The sequence below is a fragment of the Onychostoma macrolepis genome, chromosome 18 (assembly GCF_012432095.1).
Source record: "Onychostoma macrolepis isolate SWU-2019 chromosome 18, ASM1243209v1, whole genome shotgun sequence".
NCBI lineage: Eukaryota > Metazoa > Chordata > Actinopteri > Cypriniformes > Cyprinidae > Onychostoma > Onychostoma macrolepis.
The window spans coordinates 4,452,828-4,480,724 of record NC_081172.1 but is presented as its reverse complement, the minus strand read 5'-3'; the positions used below and the strand labels follow the sequence as shown (position 1 = coordinate 4,480,724).

At 35.3% G+C, this 27,897-nt stretch overlaps 4 protein-coding genes across 6 annotated transcripts; 2 read left to right on the top strand and 2 right to left on the bottom strand.

The window, feature by feature from the left end:
* Positions 1–401: 401 nt before the first annotated feature.
* Positions 402–15,042, bottom strand: wdr59 (WD repeat domain 59). 2 transcript variants are annotated; one of them, XM_058751856.1, is made up of 27 exons: positions 14,892–15,042; positions 14,285–14,334; positions 13,967–14,102; positions 12,464–12,549; positions 12,022–12,102; positions 11,910–11,947; positions 11,716–11,804; positions 11,487–11,603; positions 11,307–11,384; positions 10,325–10,481; positions 10,171–10,250; positions 9,960–10,092; positions 9,144–9,256; positions 8,521–8,685; positions 8,329–8,430; positions 8,077–8,221; positions 7,037–7,106; positions 6,748–6,901; positions 6,296–6,352; positions 5,411–5,544; positions 5,163–5,244; positions 4,348–4,460; positions 4,080–4,230; positions 3,810–3,888; positions 2,584–2,707; positions 2,354–2,496; positions 402–1,243 (listed from the first exon to the last, which is right to left on the bottom strand). In XM_058751856.1, the coding sequence occupies exons 1-27, from the start codon at positions 14,943–14,945 to the stop codon at positions 1,008–1,010; spliced, it is 2,967 nt and encodes a 988-aa protein (XP_058607839.1). In that variant the 5' UTR covers positions 14,946–15,042; the 3' UTR covers positions 402–1,007. The 2 variants fall into 2 exon arrangements, with proteins under 2 accessions (XP_058607839.1, XP_058607840.1); XM_058751857.1 differs by lacking the exon at positions 6,296–6,352 and having other exon boundaries at positions 404–1,243; positions 14,892–15,040.
* On the top strand, positions 14,981–19,433 carry nob1 (NIN1 (RPN12) binding protein 1 homolog). Its single transcript, XM_058751877.1, has 9 exons — positions 14,981–15,133; positions 15,509–15,641; positions 15,760–15,893; positions 15,963–16,034; positions 16,241–16,381; positions 16,473–16,739; positions 18,082–18,179; positions 18,286–18,430; positions 18,592–19,433. Exons 1-9 carry the CDS (start codon positions 15,065–15,067, stop codon positions 18,856–18,858), a joined length of 1,326 nt encoding a protein of 441 aa, XP_058607860.1. The 5' UTR covers positions 14,981–15,064; the 3' UTR covers positions 18,859–19,433.
* A 207-nt stretch (positions 19,434–19,640) lies between these two features.
* Positions 19,641–25,466, bottom strand: cog8 (component of oligomeric golgi complex 8). 2 transcript variants are annotated; one of them, XM_058751872.1, is made up of 5 exons: positions 25,060–25,466; positions 23,662–23,869; positions 21,392–22,210; positions 20,285–20,453; positions 19,641–20,173 (listed from the first exon to the last, which is right to left on the bottom strand). In XM_058751872.1, the coding sequence occupies exons 1-5, from the start codon at positions 25,386–25,388 to the stop codon at positions 19,770–19,772; spliced, it is 1,929 nt and encodes a 642-aa protein (XP_058607855.1). In that variant the 5' UTR covers positions 25,389–25,466; the 3' UTR covers positions 19,641–19,769. The 2 variants fall into 2 exon arrangements, with proteins under 2 accessions (XP_058607855.1, XP_058607856.1); XM_058751873.1 differs by lacking the exons at positions 19,641–20,173; positions 20,285–20,453 and adding an exon at positions 20,460–20,729.
* Positions 25,464–27,894, top strand: nip7 (NIP7 nucleolar pre-rRNA processing protein). The gene is made up of 5 exons (XM_058751885.1): positions 25,464–25,604; positions 26,020–26,106; positions 26,297–26,435; positions 26,804–26,944; positions 27,418–27,894. Exons 1-5 carry the CDS (start codon positions 25,549–25,551, stop codon positions 27,535–27,537), a joined length of 543 nt encoding a protein of 180 aa, XP_058607868.1. The 5' UTR covers positions 25,464–25,548; the 3' UTR covers positions 27,538–27,894.
* The last annotated feature ends 3 nt before the right edge of the window (positions 27,895–27,897 follow it).

Genomic DNA, 27,897 nt, shown 5'->3' with positions numbered 1-27,897 from the left:
TAACTGTAAATCAATGACAGAGTCCATATTAATCCACTTCACACACTAAACAAGCTGACATCAATAAGAGCTAGAATGAATAAGAAACACAAGACAGCGTAATAAAAAAGCCTGAATGAAGCCACATATTGATGTGCATCTGTAAAGAACATTCTTGCATTAGCAAAAAACATTAATAAGTGCACTTCAACACAGATCCTTAACCTTTAAAACATGCTTGAGGCAAAAAAACAACAACTTTTCCTCAAACCCAAAGAGGAAAACTCCTTTTGGATATGATGACTTTTTAATAAGTCATTTGACTACTGATTTCTGTGGCTTACTGTAATGAAAAAATGATAAGAAGCTATTCAAAAATTTGCTGTTGACCATAATCAGTACAGAAATTCATAGTAAACAAGTTTGTTGCAATCTTACTTGCTTTATTCATTAAGTTAAAAATGTAATATGTCATTTATTTATGAGGTAGTGATGACAGTCAATTCACTTTTATGAGCACAATGGCGTATGAAGCAATAATCACTGTATTGTCAAATTTATTCATATTTTTATGGCACACATACTGTACATTAAGTCAAGTCTTCAAAACACAACAATTCTCTTCTGAAGGGAAACAAAACTTTTTAAATCTTCTTTTCAACTGAAAAGAGCAATCAAAACATACATTTGAAAAAAATAGTTTTTTGTTTCATAACCATAAAAATCAGCAACATTTCCCTTTTCCCTTTCACAGATCGATTTCCGTGGCACCTTATAGAGCAAATATAAGCTCTACTCAAATCAACAGGTATAAAAGTGCAAAAAACAGCACTGTATAACAATTTCACTTACTAACTAGGCTGGTTTTGACCTATTATAAGGTTGATATTTGCAGCTCCTCGTTAGAACATAATTCTACTCTACAGTCGTTAGTCCATCCCGAACGATGCTGATGTTCCTCAACCGAAGAGTTGCTACAGTACTAAGAGATTTGAGACGTATCTTGACGTTTTTATTGTTTGTAATGTTCAGAAAGTGCTTTGCAACAGGCAGTGGCACCCGCAGCCGGTGGGACAGACCTCTTGAGAGCGAAACCAGTCCATCATGTGACTGGTGTGTCCTCCGTGGCCGCAGCTCAGGCAGAAGTTAGAAGAGCCGCGTACGGCCACGTGACAGATGGCGCACTGGAAGGTGAAGCGCTTGCAGACGGCGCACTGGGTGCCACGGGCCTGACTGCGACAGTGGCAGCAGTAAACGCCAAACTCTGCGTACGAGAGCAAAGACACGATGCAGGCTCATAAATGTGAGTGTTAAACATTTGTTCAAGAGTTAAACATTGATCGACATTCCAGAAATGGGAGACAAATGCTTCGCTCCTTAAAGGAATGCTTATGGATTATCACAGAAAATTGTTTTTATTTGATCAAACAAAGGAAGTTTGAACCAGAATAAATGGAAAACATACAGTTTAGAAAGTATAACAAGACTTCACATGATTTCCTGCTGAAGAAACATTTATTATTATTAATGCTGAAAACAGTTATGATGCTTATGAGATTTTTGTGCATAGTTAACAAATATTATAAATAATAAAACAACAATCATTTTTACTATAATAATTATATTCTAACATTATTAATACTATTATTAATAATTATTATTTTTAAAATAAGAATCAATTAGTAAATAATTAGTATAATAATAATAATAATGTTATTATAAGTATTATTACTATTATTTATAAATAACAAAAACAATAAAAATCTGATAAATTGATCATTAACTGTTGATCATTAAATTGCGTACAATTATTATTATTGTTATTATAATGAATGTTGAAAACAGTTGTGCTTCATATTTTTGTGCAAACCAACATGATAATTTAATAACTATTAGAAATTACTCCAATTATTATTATTACTGTTATAATTATTAATATAATAATAATAAATTAGCATTATAAAAATTCTATTAGTATCATAATTCTTATTGTTTATAAATAACAATAATTGTCTAATAAATTGTACAGTATATCAATTGTATTAATTACACAACAAATAATAATAATAATATATATATATTTTTTTTTTAAATTGTAGCTGTTTAGGTAGGATTTTTTTTTTTTTTTTGTCACAAAACAAACAAAAATAACCAGAAGCTTTTATAGAACTGTCTACAATTTAACAATTTAAACATCTTTACATCTCATATTATCTGAAAAATAGTTATAAGCGCTTTAACAACAGTAGAAGATGCACATATCTACTTCTCTGCTCACTTATATGCGCAATATAGTAAACACACCTTTTGCTTGTTTTAACAAACTGAGTTGAAACCCTTTTAGTCTGTTTGGAACCCTTTTTCTTTAACATACCTATGCCTTTGTGTGGCTCTGGAGGGCAGGAGACAAATTTGAGCACTTCTGCCCTCTTGTCCTTCATGCCCCATTGGTGCAGGATCTCACCGTAACACTTCTTGAAGTCGTCAAACTGCCAGGAGTTGGAGGGGTCCAGCAATCTGTGGATCAGAAGCACCTCTTTAGAGTTTGGGGATGCAGTGTTAATGTGATGTCTGGAAGGGTCACTGGCTAAACAGGGCTTTCACCTTTTGTTCATGTCGTGTTGTTCCTTTTCTCGTTCTCGGGGGTCGGTGTATATCTGGTTTGCATAGCGATAGTCATCCGGAGACGATTCTCCCCAGGGAGGAGCATGCTCTGATTCACGTCCAACTGAAAGAGGAAAGATCCATATTTCACAAAAATGATCAGACGTTATGTAGATGTTTGCTCTAACAGTTCTATTGCTAACAGACTCATAACTAAAACTTTTTGTCATGATGCCGAATAATTTTGGTACAATTCAATTGAATTATTTTTTAAAAATTAGCTGAAGACACACATGCAGCTGTAAAGGGAAGGTGGATTTTTACTATTGAAAATAGCTTAGAAATTGCATTTTGGGTGAGTAATATGAATGTGTAACAGATTGGGCATTAATGTATTCATTAATTATGAAAACAATATTAATGTTATTTACATTATAGGAAATCAGTAAATATACAGTACTGATAGATTACACAGAATAATAGCAAAAATATAATCTTAGTAAATCAATTTGTCAGATTATTATTATTTGTATTGTTCTGTTATTTATAAATAATAATATTAATATCATAAATGTTTACAATGTTACTATTATTATTAAAATTCTAAAATTGCTAATAATAATTGTTATAATTTCAAATAAAAAATTAAAATACTATAATATTATTAAAAACTACTATAATATACATATATATATATATATATATATATATATATATATATATATATATAGTATTTATTATATGCATAATAATAATAATAATATCATCATCAACATCCGAAATTAATTCATTTTATTAATCACACACCACATAAATAATTATTATAGTTATTTATAAATAATATATTATTTTTATTATTATAATTAATGGATTAATTTTATTAATTACATGCCTAATAAATATGTTTTTTTTTTTTAAATCAAATAAATGCAGCCTTGTTGAGCATAAGAGACTTCTTTCAGAAACATTATAAATCTTAATTATTCCAAACTTTTGACGTTTTGCATATTGACGAATGCTGACTGGCATTTAGTTATATCACAGATTTTTCTTATATCAGAAACATTTCAGTCATTCAAAAAACATTAAACCAAGCAATAGGCAACTCTGAATAGTCAAACATACACACAGCTGTGTCATTAAAAAAATTGGTGTGACAGAACAACACATGATGATTCTCTCATAACATTGAAATGTAATCTATGAATAAACTCATGATCTCTCACCCATGGTCCACGGAGTGTTTGCAGAGTCTGAGGTACTTGAACATGATCCGGATGTGACAGAATTAGAGGTGAAACTGGGCTAAAGGAGCATTAATAATACAAAAGCAAACAAATAAACACAGATGCAGGCCACAGATATTAAGCTGAAAGCAACCTCTTTGATAAACATGAAATTTAAGAAAGAAGTATACAACTGATCCTAATTTAATTGAAAGACACAATTAATTCCTACAGAATCCAAACATTGATGAGTTAGGTTATCAAACATACGTAGCGGGAGTGGTGTGACGTGAAGATCGCCGGTCGAGGTTGCTGATGTCCGTATAGAGTGAAATATTCCTGAGGACTGCCGTGACCTCTGAACACACTACACAACATGGCCAGACTCTGAACATCACTCATCTGACTGTAGTGTTCAAGCCTGTGGAGGAAAGAGACAAAGTCAAAGATTATGTTAAAACGAGGACACGTTCATAAATTAATAGCTGTCTATAAAATGCACTTCTGACGGTTTCACCGATTAAAAGCTGCAACTAACAATGTCTCCAGCAGGTGTCGCCCAAATGGGTGTTTGGCCCAGGGAGTTCCAGCATCAGGGTCAGGGTCGGGACTGAGGTCAAGATTCGTGGCTGCCGAGGCAAGCGCCCATACCTAGAGACAGAGCATGGAGAAATGAAAAAAGCAGAAATCATGCCCACACATACACTACAGGTCAAAACCTTGGAATAATTAAGAATTATTAATGTTTTTGAAAGAATGACTGCATATATTTGATTAAAAATACAGTAAAATTGGTAATATTGTGAAATATTATTACAATTTATAATAAATGTATTTTCAAATGTAATTTATTCCTGTGATACAAATCTGAATTTTTAAATTCTTATTGTCAATGCTGAAAACAGCTTTTTGCCGTTTAATATTTTTGTTGAAACCATGATATATAGTTTTTTCAGGATTCTTTGATAAATATAAAGTTCAAAAGAACAGCATTTATTTGAAAAATAAATCTTTTGTAACATTATAAATATATTTTATAATATTTTAAGCAACTTTGCTTACTAAAAGTATTAATTTCTTTAAAAAATTACTCCAGACTTACCCGTTTTTACAAAAGTATTAAGCAGCACAACTGTTTTCAAGATTAATAATAAGAATAAGCATATTTCTAAAGGATCATGTGACACTGAAGACTGGAAAAAATTAAATTTTTAAATATATTCAAATAAAAAAAAAAAACAGTTTAATAATATTTCACAATATTACTGATTTTACAATTGACTGATATTTACATTATTACATTATTATTATTACATAATTACAATTGATTTACACTTGACTGATATTACATACCTTTGCTAAATCCCTGCGGCCCACTGCTAAGGCCGCCGCCCCATTCTTCTGACACGTGTCCTGTATGTCATTATCATTTAGCCTGAGGTGAAGAAAAACAATAAGACGCTGAGGATCAAGATGACATTTGAACAAAAGAATGTCACAGTATTGGCAATTGATGCTGTGAGTTATCGCTGTTACTAATGAGACAGATATCATCTAAATATGACCTGGAATTCATTTCTATCTAAGAAAACATAACATACACGTATGTCTCCCCGAGGGCTTTGTGCACAGGAAGCAGACACGAGATTTCCTGGATGATGACTTTGCCAGCCAGTTTGATGGGTCTGCTGCTGTAGTCTCCTCCCTCTCGCTTGCCTTTCCAGCGGCGGGATTTCTGAACAACGTAATAATGACAAACAACAGAATCAGTCACTTTTGATCAAAATTAAATAAATAACTCTTATGGTTGTCAGAATGAGAAAACCCCTTTTGAGAATATAATTACAAATCATTATATATATTAAATTATTATTATGCATGTAATGTTATTAGAATTACTATAATTATTTACTATAATTATTTTTTCTAAATGCTTCATATTTGTTAAATGCACTAAAAAAACTGTTAAGATCAACGTAGATCAACTTAATTTGAAAGAACATTAGGGTCTAAAATTATTTGCGAAAGGTGGGTAAATCAAGAATATGCACTAACCATAAATATTCAGTAGCAGCCATGAAATTAAAATTAAAATATTTAATAAAACTTTAATAAAGTAATAAAAAAGTACTAAATATTTGATTTATTAATTGATATACTTATATATGAATTTTTTTGTGTTTCTTTTTCGCTGTACATTTTTTTTGGTTAAACTGATGGGTTACAGTGTTACACACAACATTATATACATGAGAAAGAGAGAAAAAAGGGAAGATCTTTCATTTTTATGATCTGTAAACACCCGCTAAATTAGTACAGAATTTTTTCAAAAGAGAAAATTTAGGGCAAGATGGCGAGCTGTGATGTGCCATCCATGAAATGTATGACGGCAAGTGAATGAAATGCTTTAAAGCAACAAAACATTTGGCATTAGAGCATGTAGACGAGAGAGAGAATAAGTGGGAGGGAGGGGCGGAGGTCAATACCGGACAGTCATGAATAGTCTGCACAGACCAGCGGCGGGGAGCAGACAGAGGGGGCTTCTGATTGGATAAAACAGACCACAGCAACATGAGTGAGGGACACATGCCACCAAAACTCAACAGGAGAAAGACAGCACAGAGAACAACAGTGAAAATGAACTGTGAAAATGGTGCTTTTGAACAGGTGGAACAAGCGGGTGGATGGGTGGGATGTGAAAAGCAAGAATAACAACTCAGAACGGAACAAAAAGTAGAAAAACATGTTATTTAACCAAGGAGGAACAATGAAAGTAAAACACATTTTAGAAATAATGTGCAAACCTGTCTGCAGACAGGCAGAATAAAAATAAAGAAATAAAATACAATAAAATCATCTGACCATGGCTTCTGAACATAAATTTGCTTAAACAAGCTTCCCGCCAGGACTGATTTCAGTCCTATGTGACAAGTCTCACCCGTTCTTTGTAGTAAAAGGACGATATGGACACTTGGTCTTTGTCTGTGCGTGTTGGGCTCCCGCTGTACAACCTCAGGGTGGTCTGAGACTCCGTTCGCATTTTCATGGGCGTCATCACTCCGCTGTGGTACGCCGAGAGAGCTGACAGAGACCTGCACATACACACAGACTTCATCTTAGGACACGTGCTAAACTGTCATATAATAATAATAATAATAATAATAATAATAATATAGCATAACCTGCCATGTTTCAGACACACCAAGCAAACCGGATTGAATATTCACCTGGGAGTAGGTTCAGTTGGAGGGACCGTGCGATGCATAGATATGGGACGAGTGAAATAAACCAAGGAACCTAATGAGCAAATTAAGATGACATTTATGTCTTTCATTTACATATAAAAATCAAAGTCTGGAATAATTAAGATTTTTTTTACGTTTAAAAAAAAAAGAGGTTTCTTATAGTCATATCAAGGCTGCATTTATTTGATCAACAATACAAACAACAAAAAAGTAACAAAACAAACAAAAAAACAGCAATATTGTGAAATATCATTACAATTTAAGAACAATTTTCTATTTGAATATATTTTAAAATGCAATTAATTCTTGTGATGCAAAGCTAATTTTTTTTCAGCCTCATTACTCTAGTATTTAGTGTCACATGATCCATCATAAATCATTCTAATATGCTCAATTATCATTAATTGATATTGCTGCTGAATAATTAATAGTGTTGAAAACTTGTTTTTGCTGCTTAATTTTTTGTGAAAACCGTGATACTTTTTTTTGTTTTTTCCAAAAGAACAGCATTTATTTGAAATAGAACATCATTGTAACATTATAAATATTTTACTGATCAATTGGAAGCATCCTTTCTTAATAAGAATATTAATTTCTTTAAAAAAAATTACCCCAGACTTAAGAAATGTTTCTTGAGCAGCAAATCAGCATATTAGAATGATTTCTGAAGGATCATGTGACACTGAAAACTGGAGTAATGATGCTGAAAATTCAGCTTTGCATCACAGGAATAAATTACTTTCTGAAATATATTCAAATAAAAAAAATTGTTATTTTAAATTGCAATAATATTTCACAATATTACTGTATTTTTGATCAAATGCAGCATAAAAATATGGTAATGTTTTAACAAAAAAAAATGTTTATTATTCCAAACTTTTTATCAGTAGTGTATATATATATATATATATATATATATATATATATATATAATGTTTTACACATTTCATTTTATTTATGAAGAAAATTTCATGCATAATAGACAACAATTAAAACAATACAAGGGTCTTATCCCAGACTACCTGTCCCGCAGAAGCGTGCCCCTGAGGTGCGTGGGAAGGGGATGTTGGAGTCCTGGTACGAGCCGTAAGTGTTGGTTACTCGAGGGAAAGCAGGAAGTGCAGGAGTCACTGGATTGGTGAGCACATAAGGGTTCGTACCATCCTCCTGGACATCCAATAGTAGACAGTGATTTAAAAACTCATCACGGTGAGCATAGAAATAATTCGGAAATGTGTTTGAATAAAATAACTACAAAAGTAAATCTCACTCACCATGACTCCATCTGACTCTAAGCAAGACACGAGCTGTCGAACACATGGCTCTAAGCAGTTCTGGTTTCTCTTTACCTTCTGAAGCGACGTATCAGTCAGGATCTACAAAAGAGATGACGCTGCTTCAACATGACAGTGTCTAAGGCTTTGATGAAATGTCAAGGATAGCTTGATGGGTGTTAGAGTTTCAACCTTCTGTATCTTGGTCTTCATGGAAGACGAGATGTTCGTCGGAGAGACGAACTGGAAAGATGGAGCTGCATTGTTAGGATATTGGGCCGGAAACTTCACCACGAGACGAACACGATTGACTCCGCAGTCAGCCGACACAAAGCAACTGCGGTTGACAGCATCCATCTACAAGAACAATAATGTCACTGTCTTATTCATGTTTAACTGTTATAATTGCATGCCATTTATTAGAATTGTGCAACATGACACTCCACATAACAGACAATTAATCTAATTATTTAGTTGAAACTAGGGCTGTGCAATTAATCGAATTCGATTATCATGCGCAACTCGTCAGTAAAGCCGGATTCGTGATGAATAACTGACATGCTAGGCAATATCACATTCGCAATCGCAGACGAATCGCCTTCGATTAGGAACGCGATATTGCCTTGCTTGTCAGTGAACTACGGCTCTGTGTAGTAAATGCCGCTCCATCTGAAAGCAGGTGATGGCGATTTACTACTAATCATGAAACCGGCTTTACTGACGAGATGGGCATGATAATCGAATTCGATTAATTGCACAGCCCTAGTTGAAACATTCCTTGTTGCACCAGATTTACAGAAATCACAGTGACTGACCTCCACAATGACGTTGCGAATCTGTAAGTTGACTAGAGAAAACTCTTGCTGCAGAGTCTGAGGCAAACCTGGTACGTCATTCTTACCACCAGACTGAGGGCCATCGAACTGATCTGTAAACAGACAGTAATTTATATTCAATAAAACTAGGATCTGACTGGAACATCCACTTTTTTCACATCACCATATATGGAGAATGGGATGAAAAATAATAAATCTTAATAATCAATTATAATTATAAAAATATTCAGTCCATAATTTTAATCCAAAATACATTTTTAAAATGTTAAAAATCTATAAAATTCAGATTACAATTTACTTTATGTGCATCTCATATATTGCATTCTACACTCTTACACTCACTTATGCTCACCAAGGAGGCATTTATTTTGCTCAAAATACAGTAAAACTTGTGTAAAAAAGGTTAAATATTATTACAATTTAAAATAACTGTTTTCTATTTGAATATATTCTAAATTATAATTTATTTGTGTAATGCAAAACTGAATTTTAAGCAGTCATTGCTCCAGTATTCAGTGTCACGTAATATTCTAATATGCTAATTTAGAAAAAAAAAAAAAAAAAACTTACTAACCACAAACTTTTGATAGGTATTGTACAGTATGTCTATATTATATAAAAGAACAGTACAGATAAAAGTAAAAAGATTATAACATGTATAAGATATAGACACACAGACACACTTTTATATGTTATACAGTACATAATTCTTGACTCATTTCAAGTAATAAAAATCCATCAAATTTTAAAGTCTATTTTATTCTATTTGTTTATTCTATTCTATCTGTTCTTCACCTTGTGAGTTGTCCGCTGTGAATCCAGGGCTGAGCGGAGGTTCAGAGTCTTGGGACCTCAGAGTTTTCTCCGTCTCTGTGGTGAGAGTCAAGCCCTCCATCAACTCGTCCACAATGTCATTGGCACAGCACAGCTACAGATCACATGAGCCCATCAGTCTCAAACATAAAGTCACCAGCTGTACTGAAAGCATTGAGTTCCTGAACATCACCTTCTGAAGTTGAGGATCTACTCTCCATATCCTCAGGGTTTGATCTCTGGACCATGTGACCAGCTGGCAGTCTTTGGAACCTAGAATACAGAATGGTCAGTGGAAGACAATAATACTTGTCTGTTCTTAAAGTCAGAATGAAACCTCCTCTCACCTTCTTTCTGCGGCCTCCACTGAAACTCAAGCACAACATCATCGTGGCCCACGAACGCGTGAACAGGACTGTTCAGTTCCAGTGTGCTCCACAGCAGGAGGCTGTTCTCTCGCCGGAGCTGAGGAACCATCACTGTAACCAGGCCGTTAGAGAAGGGCTGAACAGAACGAGAGGAAGAGGGTGCAGTGAGTACTTTATAATATGCTAATTCATGTTTACTAGAATTATACATGCTATTTCAATTACAATGATGCAAGTGTAAGGGGGAAAAGTACACTACTGGACAAAAATTAAGAATTTTTTTGTCTCTCATGCCCCCTAAAGCTGTATTCATTTGGTCAAAAATACAGTAATTTTTTTTTTTTTTTATATTATTACAATTTAAAGTAACTGTTTACTATTTGAATATGTTTTAAAATATCATTTATTCCTGAGATGCAATGGTGAATTGTCACACGATCCTTCAGAAATCATTCTAATATGCTGATTTTTATTATTGATGCTTAATTATTAATAATGATTTTTATTATTATGAATGTTAATATGTGTTTCCACAAAAATATTAACCAGCAAAAACTGTTTTCAACATTTATGAAACAAAATGTTTCCTGAGCAGCAAATCAGCGTATTTGAATGATTTCTAAAAGGGTCATGTGACACTGAAGACTGGAGTAATGATGCTGAAAATTCAGATTTGCCTGACAGGAATAAATTCAATTTTAAAATATATTCAAATAATAACTCAAACAGTTATTTTAAATTGTAATAATCACAGCGTTACAGTTTTTTGCTGTATTTTAATCAAACAAATGCAGCCTTAAGTGATATCTTTCAAAAACATTCAAAAATATGAATTATTCTAAACTTTTGACTGGTAGTGTAACCGTCACAACATCAATAAATAATACAGCAACATTTTAAACACACACCAAAAAAAATATTATACTTGAGCTGAACATTTAAATAATGGTTCAAACTGTACCGTGTATCTGGCCTTCCACACAGGCACCTGACATGACAAGATATCAAGATACTTCCGGGGTTGTCTGTAGTCCCAGAACTTTTGGAGTAAATCAATATAGATACAGAATCAAGTATAAGTTAAACTGCAGAAGAATTATAGAATGTGAACAATATGATCAACAATTGTGATTCTAATCACCCGAACAGAGTTGTCCTGACTGGAAGTAGCCAGGATGTACTCGTTATCAGGGTGCCAGTCCAGACCATGAATCTTTGACAGGTGGGCGGCTACATACTCCACAGCAGTGTTTGGTTTCTGAAGCACAGAACAGCAAGCAGACAGATTACCAGACAAAGAAATGTTGATTAATTGATAACCGATACCAATTATGATTATATAATCATGATGCAGCAAGTAAAATAATCACCCTCTTGTCCCAGATTCTGACATCACCATCATGACTTGACGCCAAACAATAGTGATTCCGCCTGTTCCACTTCACCTGAGAGGCTCCAGCTATTAAACAGAGGAAAGGTGACAAATAGAAACAATACATAAAAGAATGGACGTTGCATAAATAAACTGATTGATGAGTTGGACTCAGTGAGTCTTTCCACTTACCCACAGCAGACAGAGCCACGGTTGGCTTTCGAGTGTCCCTGGAAATTAAAAAAGAAAAGTGTAAAATATGGGGAAAAAAGACCTCTACCATGCACTCTTTGTCCACACTCACCTTGTGTCCCATATGTAGATGTATGTGTCCACAGAACTCGTGACAAGAAACTCTGGTTCAAACCACGACCAGTCCAAATCACTGAAAAAGTAAAACAGTGGGAAGTTATTTATTATAATTATTTGTCATATTAGAATAGAATATTTACATTCTCAAGTCAGATCAATTCAAGTCAATTCATTTATATAATGCTTTTCACAATACACTTTGCTCAAAGCAGCTTTTTCTGATTCGTATAATTTCAAAGTTTACAGTATAATACTTTAATGCCTAATTGTCCACAATTTAGCAGCTTAGAGCTGAGCGACAGTATATTTTACATTTGGTGAATATATAAAGTCACCAAACATTTTTTGCTCATGCATTTTCTTGTCATTGTTTGGATAAGACAAAATCATCAGATTTCTTAAGTAGCATTTCAGCTTGACGCCATCTGTGTTACCTTATAACACGTGTGTGGCCTTGCAAAGACGTATGTGGTTCACCGGCTCCATCACGCCAAACGTACAGGTCGACACGCTGGTTACTCTGCGGAGATGACAAAATGTATTTTTACAATAAAGAAAATTCATAAAATGTGACCCTGGACCACAAAACCAGTCATAAGTAGCACAGGTATATTTGTAGCAAAAAACTATCGATTTTTCTTATATAAAAATATAATAAGTATATTAAGGATTCCATGAAGATATTTTGTAAATTTCTTACCGTAAATATATCAAAGCTTAATTTTTGATTAGTAATATGCAATGCTAAGGACTTCAATTGGACAACTTTAAAGGTGATTTTCTCAATATTTAGATTTTTTTGCACCCTCACATTCCAGATTTTTAAAATAGTTTTATCTCGACCAAATATTGTCCTATCCTAACAAACCATACATCAATGGAAAGGAAAGGAAAGGACGTGTGGCCAAGTATGGTGACCCACACTCGGAATTTGTGCCCACCCGGGGAGCAGTTGGTGGTTTGGTGCCTTGCTCAAGGGTCTCACCTCAGTCGTGGTATTGAGGGTAGAGAGAGCGCTAGTTATTCACTCCCACCTACAATCCTATGGGGTTAGATCTCTGCCACAATTCTGAGCGCTAAAGATAATATATTGAGCAATAAACCTGTTTAATAATTATGCACACACTGTATTTTTCCTCTTCCGCTGTTGTCAGTAATGCAGGGAATGTTGTCAAAGCAGCCAATCAGAATTTAGCAGCCTCGTCTCTGATTGACTGGAATTATGTCATATTGTAACGTTGGGTTGTGTTGAGCAAGCAAGCCATCGGCGTTTAGAGAGCACTGAGGACGGGCATCAGGGGAGCAAGCTAGTGAAACGTTGCATGCGCAAAAGAGCTGCACACATCCAAAAACGTATTTTAAATGCAAAATTGATTTTTGTTCGCTCAAAGTACTTTCTTCCTTGCGAGACGAACATTTTCTCCACAAAAAATGCACTTTTACGCACTCAAAATATGATCTTTTGCACTTAGAATTGTGGCAGAGATATAACCCCATACAATCCATGACGGACCTGAGACTCGAACTCGCGACCTGTCCGACTCTCTATCCATTAGGCCACGACTGCCCCAAAGCTTATTTTTTCCGCTTTCAGACGATGTATAAATCTCAATTTAAAAAAATATACCCTTAGGACTGGTTTTGTGGTCCAGGATCATAAATAAGAGCTAACACTTAACAGATTTAGAAGCATTTTTCATTGTTAGTTCTTCTTAAGAAGTGTAGTCAACTAATAGATATACACAGTACACACACATATATTATGTAAACAAAACCATTTATTTTGGATGAGATTAATCGCTTGACAGCACTATCAACTAATGTTAACTAATGGAAACTTACTGTAGGGTGTTACTAAATAAATATTATGCATGCATGTGAAACAATAAATATGGCAGTGTCATTAATCAGCAGAGGATAATATCTTCTTTACGTACAGATGCTGCAAATAAATGGGCCTCGGTTTTGTGCGGATTCCACTGGACTGTCCCAACATCCCATTTGCTCTGGCGGCTGATTTTGCGTGGAGCCTCAGACGGCGTCTCCAGATTTACAACATATAAGAATCGTCTCCTGTTCAAAGCATTCACAAGTGAAAGAGTCAATAGCAATGCATGCAGAAAGACATTTACAAAATGAAGAACAGATAAGAAACAGGATGTAGATACAGCATATAGAGCTAAGCTACAGATGGTGCGTAAGGGTGTGTTTATAATTCCACATGAGGATGTGATATTAGCCGAGGCTGCACAAACCCAGAGAGAACAGCGTGCTGGCCGAGACAGTCCACTGACATTGCAGTAGCCTGAAAACAGAAAAGTCTGGCATTACACAACACATCACACTCAAAAAGACTTTTTCTAATTTTCTAAATGTATTGTATTCCATTGCATTGCGTTGTTATTGTCTAGTGTTACTGCATATTCTGGTTCAGTTTTTATAAACATAAAACAAATAGAGTTACACTGTAAACTGTACTTGTGCTATCTTTTAAAAAATTAATTACACTTGATTAAATAGTTTATATCCAATGCAATGGTATACAGACATTTGAAGTGTAACTTACATGCCCATATACTTTCTAAAGCCAATGTATGATAATATATCTACATTAAACCACAGTTATTAAAGACATCCCGTGTATAGTTTATTGTAATACTAATAATAACTGGACATATTATGTTTACCATGGTAGGTTTGTAAGGTAGCACCTTAACAAACAAAGAATGTCATTCAATTCAAAGTCTAATAGACGTGGCTCAGTATTGACATGACAGCTGTGCACGTTTATTGCTCTAATGCTCGTGAAAACTACTTCTCTAACGCATCTAACGCATGCATGCAGGTGTAGTGACTGTGTACCTGAGCATCTCGGAACTCCACCACCACATTCTCGCTGCTCCAGCGGGCCGCCATCTTCACCCACCAGAACGTCAACAAATGACGTGATACTAACGGGACTACAGTGTCATCTCGCGAGAACTCGTGTCAGCCGCAGTCGCTGCTGCTGCTGCTGCTATCATCCTACTGCTAAGATGGTGGCGACTATGGTGGAGCATGTTGTCGCAGATGCTGGCGCTTTTCTCAAAAGGGCTCCTCTGCAAGTGAGTTATTGTTAATGACGTTGGCTTCTTATTTGATTATTTTAATACTGTTTCTCAGAAATGTCAGTTTTAATGACTGCGACGCAGGATAAATGACAGAACTGGCTCGTGCGTTGTACTGCGGTGCTGTGGAGTTAGAATAAATAATTTAATAGATTGTGTGTAGGCACGATTTGATTACATAAAAGCGACACACTAACAAAAAATCCATGGTACTACCATGTTTTCTACGATGTAGTACCTTGGAGTATTTTTAAGTGGTTTGGAGTACAGTTTACCATGGTGCATCAATTCATTCAGTCATTAATAATATAATTTGATATTTTTACATTTTGTCTGTTACTACATGTTTGTATGTGTTTTATTTTGTTTTAGGAGATTGGAAAGAACATTTATACCCTGAAGGATGTTGTTGATGAAATTCGGGATAAACCAACAAAAAGGAGTTTGGCTTTTTTGCCATACAGACTCAATTTAAAAGAACCGTTTCCAGAGCACGTTAGATTTGGTAATAATAACTTATTCTATTACTAATGCATCTTACCTTGAATGTCTTTATTTGAATGCTGAAAGTGTGTTATGGGTGATGATTTACGCTAAACATTTTCATTTGCTTTGAATCACAGTTACAGAATTTGCTAAAAAGACAGGAGACTATCCCAGTCTTTCAGCCACAGACATCAAGGTCTTGGCTCTGACTTATCAACTGGAAACCGAGCATGTGGGAACTGAGCATTTGAAGAAAGAACCTGAGAAAAAGGTACTGATGATTGATTAATTCAGATCTTAATTCACATTCAACATTGTTATCTATCTGTTTGCATTTCAGGTCCAAATATGCAGTACACCGAGACATCCAGAGACCACTGTTGGCATTGCAGGCTTCCATTTTCCATCAAAAGTAGGACATTACTTGCAAATGCGAGTATTGTATTTGAGTAATGTTATTGTAAATGAATACCCATGGCTTTTTCCAGTTTTATGCTCGTGTTTTTATTGAAAAAAGCAAATATACATAGACAGCAGATGGCTCTGCAGATATGTAATAATAATAATGGCAATCTACCTTTAGGGCACCTATTCATTTCTGCTTCTTTTCTCCAAAAGTCAACAAATAATCCAAATGCAGTTGTCCAAAGCCCACCTACAACAAACGAGCCACAAGACCCCGATAGTTCACAATTCAACAGCTTTCAGTTTTGGAGGAATCCTCTGCCCAGCATTGAGAATGACCTTCTGGAGCTGCTGGTGAGGAATCCAACAACATCCAAAACGCTGCCACAGTCACTTTAGACCAAAAAAAAAATCATATTTTCCTTCTTTCTTTCCTTCTGTCTAGGCTGCAGATGCCATCACAGTCACAGACAAACTAGAGTCTGTTGACCTGTCCGCTGACAGTCAGCTGGCTGAATCTGAAGAACATGATGGCTCAAGTGAAGACCAACATGAGGAAGAAGAAGAAAGCAGCGATGAGGAGGAGGATGGTGATGATGGTGGAGGTTGGATTACTCCCAGCAACATAAAGCAAGTCCAGATGGATGCTGGTAACTGGGGCCCGACAGCAGATGTCAAAGTGGGCTGCGTGACCACTGACTTTGCCATGCAGGTACTTGTGGTCATTAATTAGGAAATAGTCTATTAAAACATGTTTTTCACCGATTTTATAATATTATATTTTCTCAATTTGTGAACCTTGTTTACCTTAGCAGAGAAAAGCTAAGAAAGATGTTAGATTATGAAAATGGCCAATTATTGCTCATTAAAACAATGTGCACAGTATTAAGGAGTAGTTCTCCCAAAAATGAAAATTTGCTGAAAATGTACTCACCCTCAGGCCATCCAAGATGTAGATGAGTTTGTTTCTTCATTAGAACAGATTTGGAGAAATTTAACATTACATCACTTGCTCACCAATGGATCCTCTGCAGTGAATGGGTGCCGTCAGAATGAGTCTAAACAGCCGATAAAAACATCACAATAATCCACAAGTAATCCACACCACTCCAGTCCATCAATTAACATCTTGTGAAGCAAAAAGCTGCGTGTTTGTGAGAAACAAATCCATCAAGACATCAAGTGGTTTTTTTTTACTTTTATTTTTATTTTTTTATTTTTTTAGAACATGCTATAAAAGTTATACATCAGCGATAGTCAATGGGGTGCAGATATCTGAAAAGATTTACAAAAATTGAGAAAAGGAGAAAAAAAGTGTTTTTCACAGTTTCAAGATTTTTAAAATAAGGACATGTGTAATAAAAAAAATCAATATGCTTTGTAAACATGTATATAGTTGCATATATAATCCAGCCCACTATATATAGTCAGTTAGCTATTATTCTGTATTATTCTTAACATTGGACTCCATTTTATTCATCTGGAGTCTAAGGGAACAAGTTATTTTTTTCATTTCGTAAATGTCCCTGCTTTTTCAGATACACTGTTCACACATGGGTGGGTCTGATTTGAGCCATTTAGACATGATACATTTTAGGGCTCCAGAAAATAATATTTGGAGTAGATAATTCAGCATCAAGATGTTTTTAACTTCAAATCATTGCATCCATCAAGAATATGAGTCCTCTATACATAATATTGTTTTCTCCAGTGAAAAAAGTTAACATCTGAATCTGGAGCGAGATAAGCACAGATCAAGCAGCGTTTACAAGCAAAACAGTTCAAAACAAATATGTCAGATTTGATGTGAGAGGACAACAGGAGATGGACTTTTTCACTGGAGGAAGCGTTATGGATTATTTCACATAATGTTGTACTGGAGTCATGGATTATTGTGATGTTTTTATCAGCTGTTTGGACTCTCATTCTGACGGCACCCATTCACTGCAGAGGATCCATTTGAGAGCAAGTAACGTAATACAAAATGATTCCTTTAACCATGCACATTAAGCAAATATGGTCAAAAACCTAATGTCTCATTGTTTTCCTGACAGAATGTTCTGATTCAGATTGGACTGCATGTGCTGTCTGTTAATGGGATGCTTATCAAATACACCAGGAGTTACATTCTGCGCTGTCATGCCTGCTTCAAGTGAGTGATGGATTCACCTCGGAAAATAATACGTTTTAGAGCAGGAATAATTACACGTTTATAATAGTAAGTGATGTGCGTGACACTGTGGTTTCCATATTTTTAGGACAACAACAAACATGAACAAATCTTTCTGTCCAAATTGTGGGAACAACACCTTGAAGAAGGTTGCAGTCAGCATTAATGAGGACGGAACCACGCAGATGCATTTTTCCAGGAATCCCAAAGTGCTGAATCCAAAGGGAAAGAGAGTGAGTAATGCTTTGGATGTTATTTATGAAATTATTTATGAGCTAAATGCATTAGAAATTTGGCTCCATTTATGTATTTGGAAGGTATTGCATGAATAGTGTCATAAATCAACGCTAGTGATCATGTACTTATGGTTTGTCTTTTCTCTCATCCTCTGCAGTACTCTTTGCCTTTGCCACAAGGAGGAAAACACGCCAACAACCCACACCTGGTGGACGATCAGCATTTCCCCCAGCAGAGACCGTCTAAAAAGGCTCGTCAGAAGACTAATGTGTTTGACCCAGATTACCTGGCCGGCAGCTCTCCATTCTCCGAGCACGATATCTACAGCAGGTCAGCCAGCTTACAACTGCGGGACGCCCAGACCGGAGGAGGAAGACGGCGAACAAATCCTAACGCAGCACGCAAAAAATTTGTTAAGAAGTGATTGTGTTCTCACACTACCTGCTGAATCTGGACTGGAAGCCTGAAACATTGAATTCTTCATGGAATTAAAATGTTTATGGGGATTTATTTGAACGATTCGCTTCATTTTTCTCTTAAGTTTAACTCTATATTACAAAATATTTTCCATATTCTAAGCTTGTACCAGTTGAAACTGTGATATGGAAATCTTATTTTTGTGCCAACTTGCTTTTGTGATATAAAGACATAATTTGCAAAGACAATCTGCGATTCCATGCAGACTGCTAGAGGTTTTATGGGGAAAAAAATAAACACCTTTGACTCAATATAAAGAATATCAGAAACAAGCAGCCTAATATTTTTATCCAGTGTTTTAATAAACCTTTCCCCCCAAAACACCATGTAAAATGAGCAAACAACAACAAAAAAAAAAAACATACAACAGAAGTCAAACGCAATACATAGTCCAATTACAGGAACATACAGATGCTACAAAGATTTATGTACACTTAAGATAAACTTAAAAGGACAGTTCACCCAAAAATAAAAATGATCCTCAAACTGAATTTTTTCTTCTTGATTCTGAACAGTTCATCCTGTAAAATGTTTTGTTTAGAAGTGCATCTTTCTATTTGAATAAAATATCAACAGAAGTGGCATTTATTTTCTAATGCAATGACATTTTAAGTGTGACTTAAGTGTCCAAATACTTTTTGGGACCTCTGTAAATCATAGAAAACATGTGATTCAGTGAACATATATTTTATCACAATTTAAATATTATATTACATTATTACCTTCACCAAATAAAGCTGCAAACCAAGCCCTGGTAAAAGTATGTCCAGATTGTTATTTGCTATCAAAACAAAGCATAATTTTTTAGGACCCCTAAAAACACACCCTGCATGTAGTGTTTTTTTATTTTTATTATTATTATTTTGACATCTCCTCAACATTAATATCTGTTGTGGACAAATCATCTGGTCCAGTCAAGTCCTGTACATCAAAGTTCATTTCAGGCTCCAGGATTGGGTTGTTTTGCTCGGTACTGACTGCTTCAGCAGAAATGTTCTCTTTTTGAGAAAGATGAGGATCAGATGCTGACACAGGCTCTTGTTGTTCAGACAGTACAGGTTTTTCTTCATGAGGTGTTACGGGTTTGAGTGTAGTCGAGGGATCTGATTCAGCTGTGGTCAGGCTGCCCAGATCAGTGCAGAGATCCAGGACAGAGGTCACGGGCTCCTTCTGTGGCAGAACAAACTCCAGCGGCTCCAGAACTGCGTTCACATCGATGCAGCCAAGACTGCCATATTTATAAACCTGGGTTGGTGGAACGCCTACAATACAAATACAAGATAAACTTTTAAGTCAACATCAAATGGTGTTTGCAACCTGGTTTTATTTTTGGAAAGTGACAAAAATGTTGATTTTATCCTAAGGATATTTACCCAGTATGAGAGCAAGCTGGGCTGGAGGAAAGAGAACTTGTAAACATCGGTTCAAGAAAGGCACCATGTCTTCAGCAAATGCACTGCAGAACTGAACGAATAACTCTCGTTCACGGCTACTGAAGGCAGATTCCTCAGCTCGATGGAAAACCAGGATCAACTTGGTCACCTAAGAATAGAATAACATTGTTACATCAGATCATGTGAAAACAGGAGAAGAATTGTTCAAGGAAGCAAAGTAAATATGTCTACATCTTTTCAATGTCCATTTGAATTCAGTTAATCTTTTTTGTTTTAAATGATTAAAAATCACACCAAGGATGGCAACTATAAAATTTAAATAATTCTGTGAGAACATGGAAGTCCACATCACAACAATAACGACAAAGAAGAACGATACTGGAGTACAATACTGGAACAATAAGTTGGAATCACTTTCAGAGTGCTTTTTTCCAAGTGATGAATCATAAAAAAAAAACATTGACAGCCAATCAGAATCCATCCTGTTTACAGAACTTGAGCATTTAAAGTAACAGAATACAAAACTACAGAGCATGCTTATAATAAACAAAGTTACTAATAATGTTTAAATAGTTATTGTTAAAGTTACTTTTATAGTTAGCGTTCTTTGTGTGAATAGGCCTTTACTTATCAAGGATTCATTAAATGGATCAAAAGTAACAGTAAAGGAATGTTACAAAAGGTTTCTATTTCAAACAAATGCCGCTCTTTCAAACTTTCTATTCATCAAAGAATCCTGAAGAAAATATTTCATGGTTTCCAAAAGAAAACTGTTTTCAACATTGATCATAAAAAAAAAGTTAAATAACCAAATCTGTTTATTAGAATGATTTCTGAAGTATCATGTGACACTGAAGACTGAAGTAATGATAGTGAGAATTCAGCTTTGGATCACATAAATAAATTTAATTAAAAAAAATATACAAACAGAAAACAGCTATTTAAAATTTTAATAATATTTCAATTTTTTTCTATTTTTACTGTATTTTTGATCAAATAAATGCAGCCTTGATAACCATAAGAAAAAATAAATAAAAACTTACCTGTAGTATATATTTCTAGCATATTATACATGTAATTAATTACCTTAATAAGGGCTTCCTCAACACATCTACTAACTTCCTGTGCGAGTCCAATAGGGCAGCACAGTCTTAAGTCATTGAAGGCTGTCAGGAGGTTATTGAGGAAGCAGGCTAGAGGTGGGAAATCCAGCAGGGCCATGGGGGGCTGCAGTGTGCCCGGCTGGGTGCTCGGGACCGCCGGCGGAATGGTGCTTCCAAGTATCGACGGCAGAGAAATTAGTGTGTACAAGTTCATATCCTCTTGGAACTTGTCCACTGCTTCCTGAACAGCCTTTCGGAACGTCTCCATGGCAACCTGCTGAAATATGGGAGCGAGTTGGCCACGGAAATCTGCCCCGACCCGGCTAAAGGAAAGCCCGAAGTACATGCACTGGCCGAGCAGAGAGTCCAAACGGCTTCCCACCCCACGCTGGAGGTCCCGATCGAGGGTCTCCAAGAACTGCGCCGCCTGCTGCACCACCCATCCGTGAAAGATGGCGCTCTCGTTCAATGCCTGACCGCCGGGCGGCAGCAACGGATCCTCGTCGGAGAATATGGCACGATACTGGGTGATGATGTCGAAGAGATGCACACGGCAGGTTTCGATGGTTTTGGTAATGTGGAAGTACGGGTCTTCGTCTGGGATGGCGGCGAGAATGGATCGCAGCCAACTTCCACGGGCTTGCAGGAACTTGACACGCAGCTCGGCTTCGGTGAAAACATCCATTCTGCGCAAGTATCCGATCACGCGCAGGCAAACCGGCAGCTGTGTATTACTACGCAGCTGCTGAAGAAGTTGGTTCAGCATGAGCTGAGCAGACAGTCGAACCTCGTGCACAATTCCCTAAAAGAACACAAACAGCAATATTATTTAGTAGAAATATTTCCCATTTTTCAGTCATTTTTATTGTCCATTTTATAGTCTTTATCACTTATAAAAGAGCAAAACAAATGTCTCATATTTTCTGGAATTTAAGTTGTCACATTATCATAAGAAATGCGCTACGATTTATATTTTTTTATATTGTCATTAACATTTAATTAATGACTAAATTGATTTTAAAATGAATTGAATTAATTGTGTTTGTTTTATATAGCCCTTTATTCCTTTATTTGTTTTCCGACTGTTATATTTATTTATGACTTTAAAATTTTTGCAGGTTTGGTCCTCCATATACCTGAGCCCAAGTTTATTTGTATAGTGCGTTTCTTACAAACTCATAGTTTCAGAATCACTTCTTTTTAGTCACAATCTGTTTAGGCTTGGCATTTATGATACATTTTGTTTATAATGTAACTATAATGTATGTTTGTTTTATACTTTTCAATCCTGCTCTGAATAGAGGTTAAAGCCATAGTTCACCCAAAAATTTTAATTGTGTAATTAATTATTCACCCTCAAACCTGTATGCATTTCTTTCTTCTGTTGAACATAAAAGAAGATATGTGACCATGGACCACAAAACCAAAAAGATGTTTTTTGCATCCTCTGAAAGCTGACTAAATAAGCTTTCCATTGATGTATGGTTTGTTAGCATTGGACAATATTTGGCCGAGATACAACTATTTGAAAATCTGGAATCTGAGGGTGCAAAAAAATTCTAAATACTTAGAAAAACACCTTTAAAGTTGTCCAAATGAAGTTCTTAGCAATGCACATTACTGAACAAAAATTAAGTTTTGATGTATTTATGGTAGGAAATTCACTAAATATCTTAATGGAACATGCTCTTTACTTAATATCCTAATGATTTTTGGAATAAAAGAAAAATCTATAATTTTGACCCATACAATGTATTTTTGGCTATTGCTACAAATATACCCCAGCGACTTAAGACTGGTTTTGTGGTCCAGGGTCACATATTTTAAGAATATTGTCAAAGTCAATGAATGCTTTTTGGTATACTTTGGAAGTCAATGGCTACCATCAACTGTTTGGTTGCCAACGTTCTTCAAAATATCTTACTTTGTGTTCAAAAGAAAGAAACTCTTACAGGTTTGAAACAAATGAGGGTGAGCAAATTATGACAATTTTCATTTTTGGGTGAACTATCTCTTTAGATTTAATGCATTTGTTGCGAAGGAAACTAAAACACATGTTTATAGTGTTTGTAAACATTTTAGATACCAGAATTTTACATTATTTAGCCTAGAATTGAAATGTGACACCAATACGACTTAACTGTTTTTTTCTTTTTCAACAATGCCAGTGTGACAGATTTTTCTGAAAATAAGGTAATAGTAAAAAACAATGAATCATCTTGGATTACTGGTGCAGAACAGTATCAGATGTACCTGAATGACAGGAAGTGATGAATGTTTTTTCTCCAGTCTCTTCACATAAGCGGCGAGCTCCAGCGCCTCCTCGTAGTATCCGTTACGCACGCACGTGTCCATCAGCTGAGGGATCTCCAGAATCTCCAAGATCTCAGTGTGTCGATTCAGTGTCAGGCTGTTCATACGCCTGCTGACGCTGATCTCCTCTGCCTCCTTTATAAAACCTCTGCAAAGAAATGACAAAACAAACCAGTTACTTCAACATATTTTATCAAGTATAGTGCACTGTAATGTGTTTGCTTGGCTGCTGATGCAATGCATTTTTTCATTAATTAAGTCATTAATGGACATAATATAATGCTTAACATATATTATTTATTCAGCAAGGATGCATTAAATTGATGAAATGTTACAAAGACATTTATAATGTTACTAAAGATTTCTATTTCAAATAAATGCTGTTCTTGTTTTGAACTTTCTATTTATCAAAGAATCCTGAAAAAAAAAAAAGTACACATTTCAGTTTTCACAAAAATATTGAGCAGCACAACTGTTTTCGATAATAATATGAAATGTTTCTTGAGCAGCAAATCAGAATATTAGAATGATTTCTGAAGGATCATGTGACACTGAAGACTGGAGTAATGATGCTGAAAATTCAGCTTTGCATCACAGGAATAAATTACATTTTGAAATATATTGCAACAGAAAACGGTTACTTTAAACGGTAATAATTTTACTGTAATTTTGATCAAATAAAATACTTTTTTCAAAACCATTTTTTAAACCTCACCAACCCCAAACACTGGAAAAGCAGTGCACATTCATATAAAAACAGATCAAATATGGATATATTTTCTGACTATATGAAAGTATATTATGATCTTTTAAGCTTTGGGTTTAAATGTATTATTTCTACAAGAAACATACATTTAAAAGACATCATGCATATAAATTTAAAGTTATCACACTTACCAAATCTATCTATACATTTGGAAGCAAACCTATCCATCTGCAATCTGTTAAACGTTATACAAGTTAAATCCTTAATAAATAAAAAAAAAAGATTCCTTTTAAAGTTACAATAGTTACTAACGTTGTCCATTCACGCAATCAAAATCAAACATAAATACACTATCAAATCAATAAACACATAACCTGTCAATCATCTATCTTTACTTCCTCCATTATTTTCTGTAATAGTAACAGTGATTTTCTTAACAAGAAAATTATATTTAAATACTAGTCATTATTGGAATAAGTACTAGTATCTAATAAACAGTGGCATGAAAATAGATACTAGTATGGTTTATAGATTAAATGTTAAAACGGCTTGTCATAAATAAACACATAACCTGTCGCTCTAATCTCTCAATCATCTATCTTATAACTTCCTCCATTATTTTCTGCACAGACCTGCATCTCTCAGTGAAGCTGGGGAGCTTGTGCAGTAGTTTGGAGAGGCAGTTCTCCACCGTGCTGAAGTCGGTGTAGATGTGCTGTGTGCAGTCCGCGGTCCTGATGAACGTCTTGTAGTTGGTGAAGGCCAGCTCGCGAGTCTGCTGCAGGATCTGCGCCCGCTCCTCCGCCAGACGCTCCGGCTCCCGGTTCAGCTCATCCACGCCGCAAGAGCTCAGCTGCGACAAATACGCCGCGAAGTCCGGCTTCTCTCTCCAGTTCTCAGGAAAGCTGTCTTTAAAGATCGAGGCCAGGATACTCTCGTCTTCCACGTCTACGGCGGCCATGATCGAAGCGTTGACGCAAAACCCTACAAAAACTTTATTTAAACGGCACGACGTCACTTGTGTGCGACGGACTGAACCCAACCCACGTGGCTAGAGCGCACTGCTAGAGCTGCGGTGTCTTTCGAGCTTCTTTAGCAAGAATATAATTATTACTTTCATCATGCGTCCGTTAACAGACGATGAGACGAAAACGATGTTTGAGAAACTCTCTAAATAGTAAGTGACATAGACTCAATTAGAGCAGGAATGTGTATTAACAGCAGTTTAGCTTGATTGTGTCACCGTGTCATGTGTAAAAAACCACAATAAGCTAAACTATTCTACACTCTTAAGATGTATTATTTAATTTTTTTTAATCATAAATGTATTATGTTATTATATAATATTAAGAAATATCGTTGTAGGGTTTTTGTTTATTATATGTATTGTTGTATAATATTTATGATGCGTTATTTGTATAATATTTGGCAATGTTTACATGGTTTTGTAATATTAAATATTTACAACTCTTGTTTCTATAATTATTTATAAGTATTGTATATGTGTGCTGCATAATATAGCCCAGGATTATTTTAAATTAGACTGTTTTAATAGCAATTGCATTAAGTAAGCCCAATTTTTGTGTTTCTAGCATTGGGGAGAATATCAAACTTCTTATTGATCGGCCAGATGGGACTTACTGTTTCAGACTTCATAATGATCGAGTATATTATATGAGGTAAGGTTGTCAGCTGTTTTTGTTATTTAATATTCCTATTAATTTTGGCATTAAATATGGTCTTCATAAATATTTCCTGTGGAAGTTTCCTATTAATTTGTAGCCAGTTTGATGTAATGTAATGCTAATGTAAATATGCATTTGATATAAATTGAATAGCAATCTAATTGTGTCATCGTTTCCATTTTAGTGAAAAAATTCTGAAGCTGGCTACAAATATATCCAGAGATAAACTGGTATCCGTTGGCACGTGTTTTGGAAAGTTCACAAAAACACTGAAGTTCCGTCTGCACATCACGGCTCTTGATTTCCTTGCACCATATGCTAAGGTACATATTAATTCTGATTTTGTATTTTCCAATATTAACACTGTTATTTTATTAGTGTGAAGCTACTTTGAAACAATCTGTATTGTATAAAGCACAATATAAATAAATGTGACTTGATTATGTCTGTATTTATTTATAGAATTTTTTTTTGGGCTCTTTTTCTCTTTGTTTACTGGGTGATTAAATAAAAAAACACATCTTAAGCATTTAAGCAGAAGCTTTTAGATCAGTGTTTTTTAAGATCATGAGAAAACCAATTCAATCAAGTTACCTTGGACATAATCAAGTGCATCTAAACTTTTGACTGGCTATGTGCATACAGTATATCATAGTTCATAATGTAATGCACCTCATGTATGCCATTGTAGTTTAAGGTGTGGGTGAAGCCGGGATCAGAACAGTCGTTCCTGTATGGAAACCACATCATGAAGTCTGGCCTGGGGAGAATCACAGAAAACACAACGCAGTACCAAGGAGTGGTGGTGTATTCCATGGCTGATGTACCGCTGGTGAGACATTTTTGTTTGAAAATCCTCAAGTTGGAGCAACAGTCGTCACGTTAACGGAATAGTTCATCCAAAAATGAAAATTTACTCACCCTCAGGCCACCCAAGATATAGTTTGTTTGTTCATCAGAACAGATTTGGAGAAATGTAGCATTAGATCACTTGCTCACCAACTGATCATCTGCAGTGAATGGGTGCCGTCAGAATGAGAGTCCAAACAGCTGATAAAAACATCACAATAATCCACACCACTCCAGTCCATCAGTCAACGTCTGGTGAAGTGAAAAGCTGCATGTTTGGAATAAAATTGTGATGTTTTTATCAGCTGTTTGGACTCTCATTCTGACGGCACCCATTCACTGCAGAGTATCCATTGGTGAGCAAGTGATGGAATGCTGAATTTCTTCAAACTGTTCCTTTAAGAAAAGTATTCTGTTATCTTGTATGGTGATCTCACCACCTTGATCTGTTTTCAGGGCTTTGGAGTGGCAGCTAAGACCACTCAGGAGTGTAGGAAGGTTGACCCCATGTCCATAGTGGTTTTCCATCAGGCTGATATCGGCGAGTACATCAGAAGTGAAGACACGCTCACATAAGAGGATATAATATCTCCAGTGCTCATGGACCGTTCATTACATTCTGGTGACTGGATGTTCTTTTACACAAGTTTGACAGACTTTCTCAACTTTAAATTCCAAGCAGTTTTCAGTGTTGAAACAATATATTTTGTATGTGACATTTTTCATTGACACTTTCTGTATCAAAGAAATACAAAAAAAGTAAGGTTTTGAAATAAGAGTATTTTTTTGTGATTTTATTAATTACTTTCTTTTGATTTTTAAAATGATACAGAGCAGCTGGGTAGTACCATACCAAACAGGATACAAAACCAGATCAAACCAGACCAATCTTATACAAAGTAGTTAAAAAAAAAAAAAATAAAACTGATTTGTTTG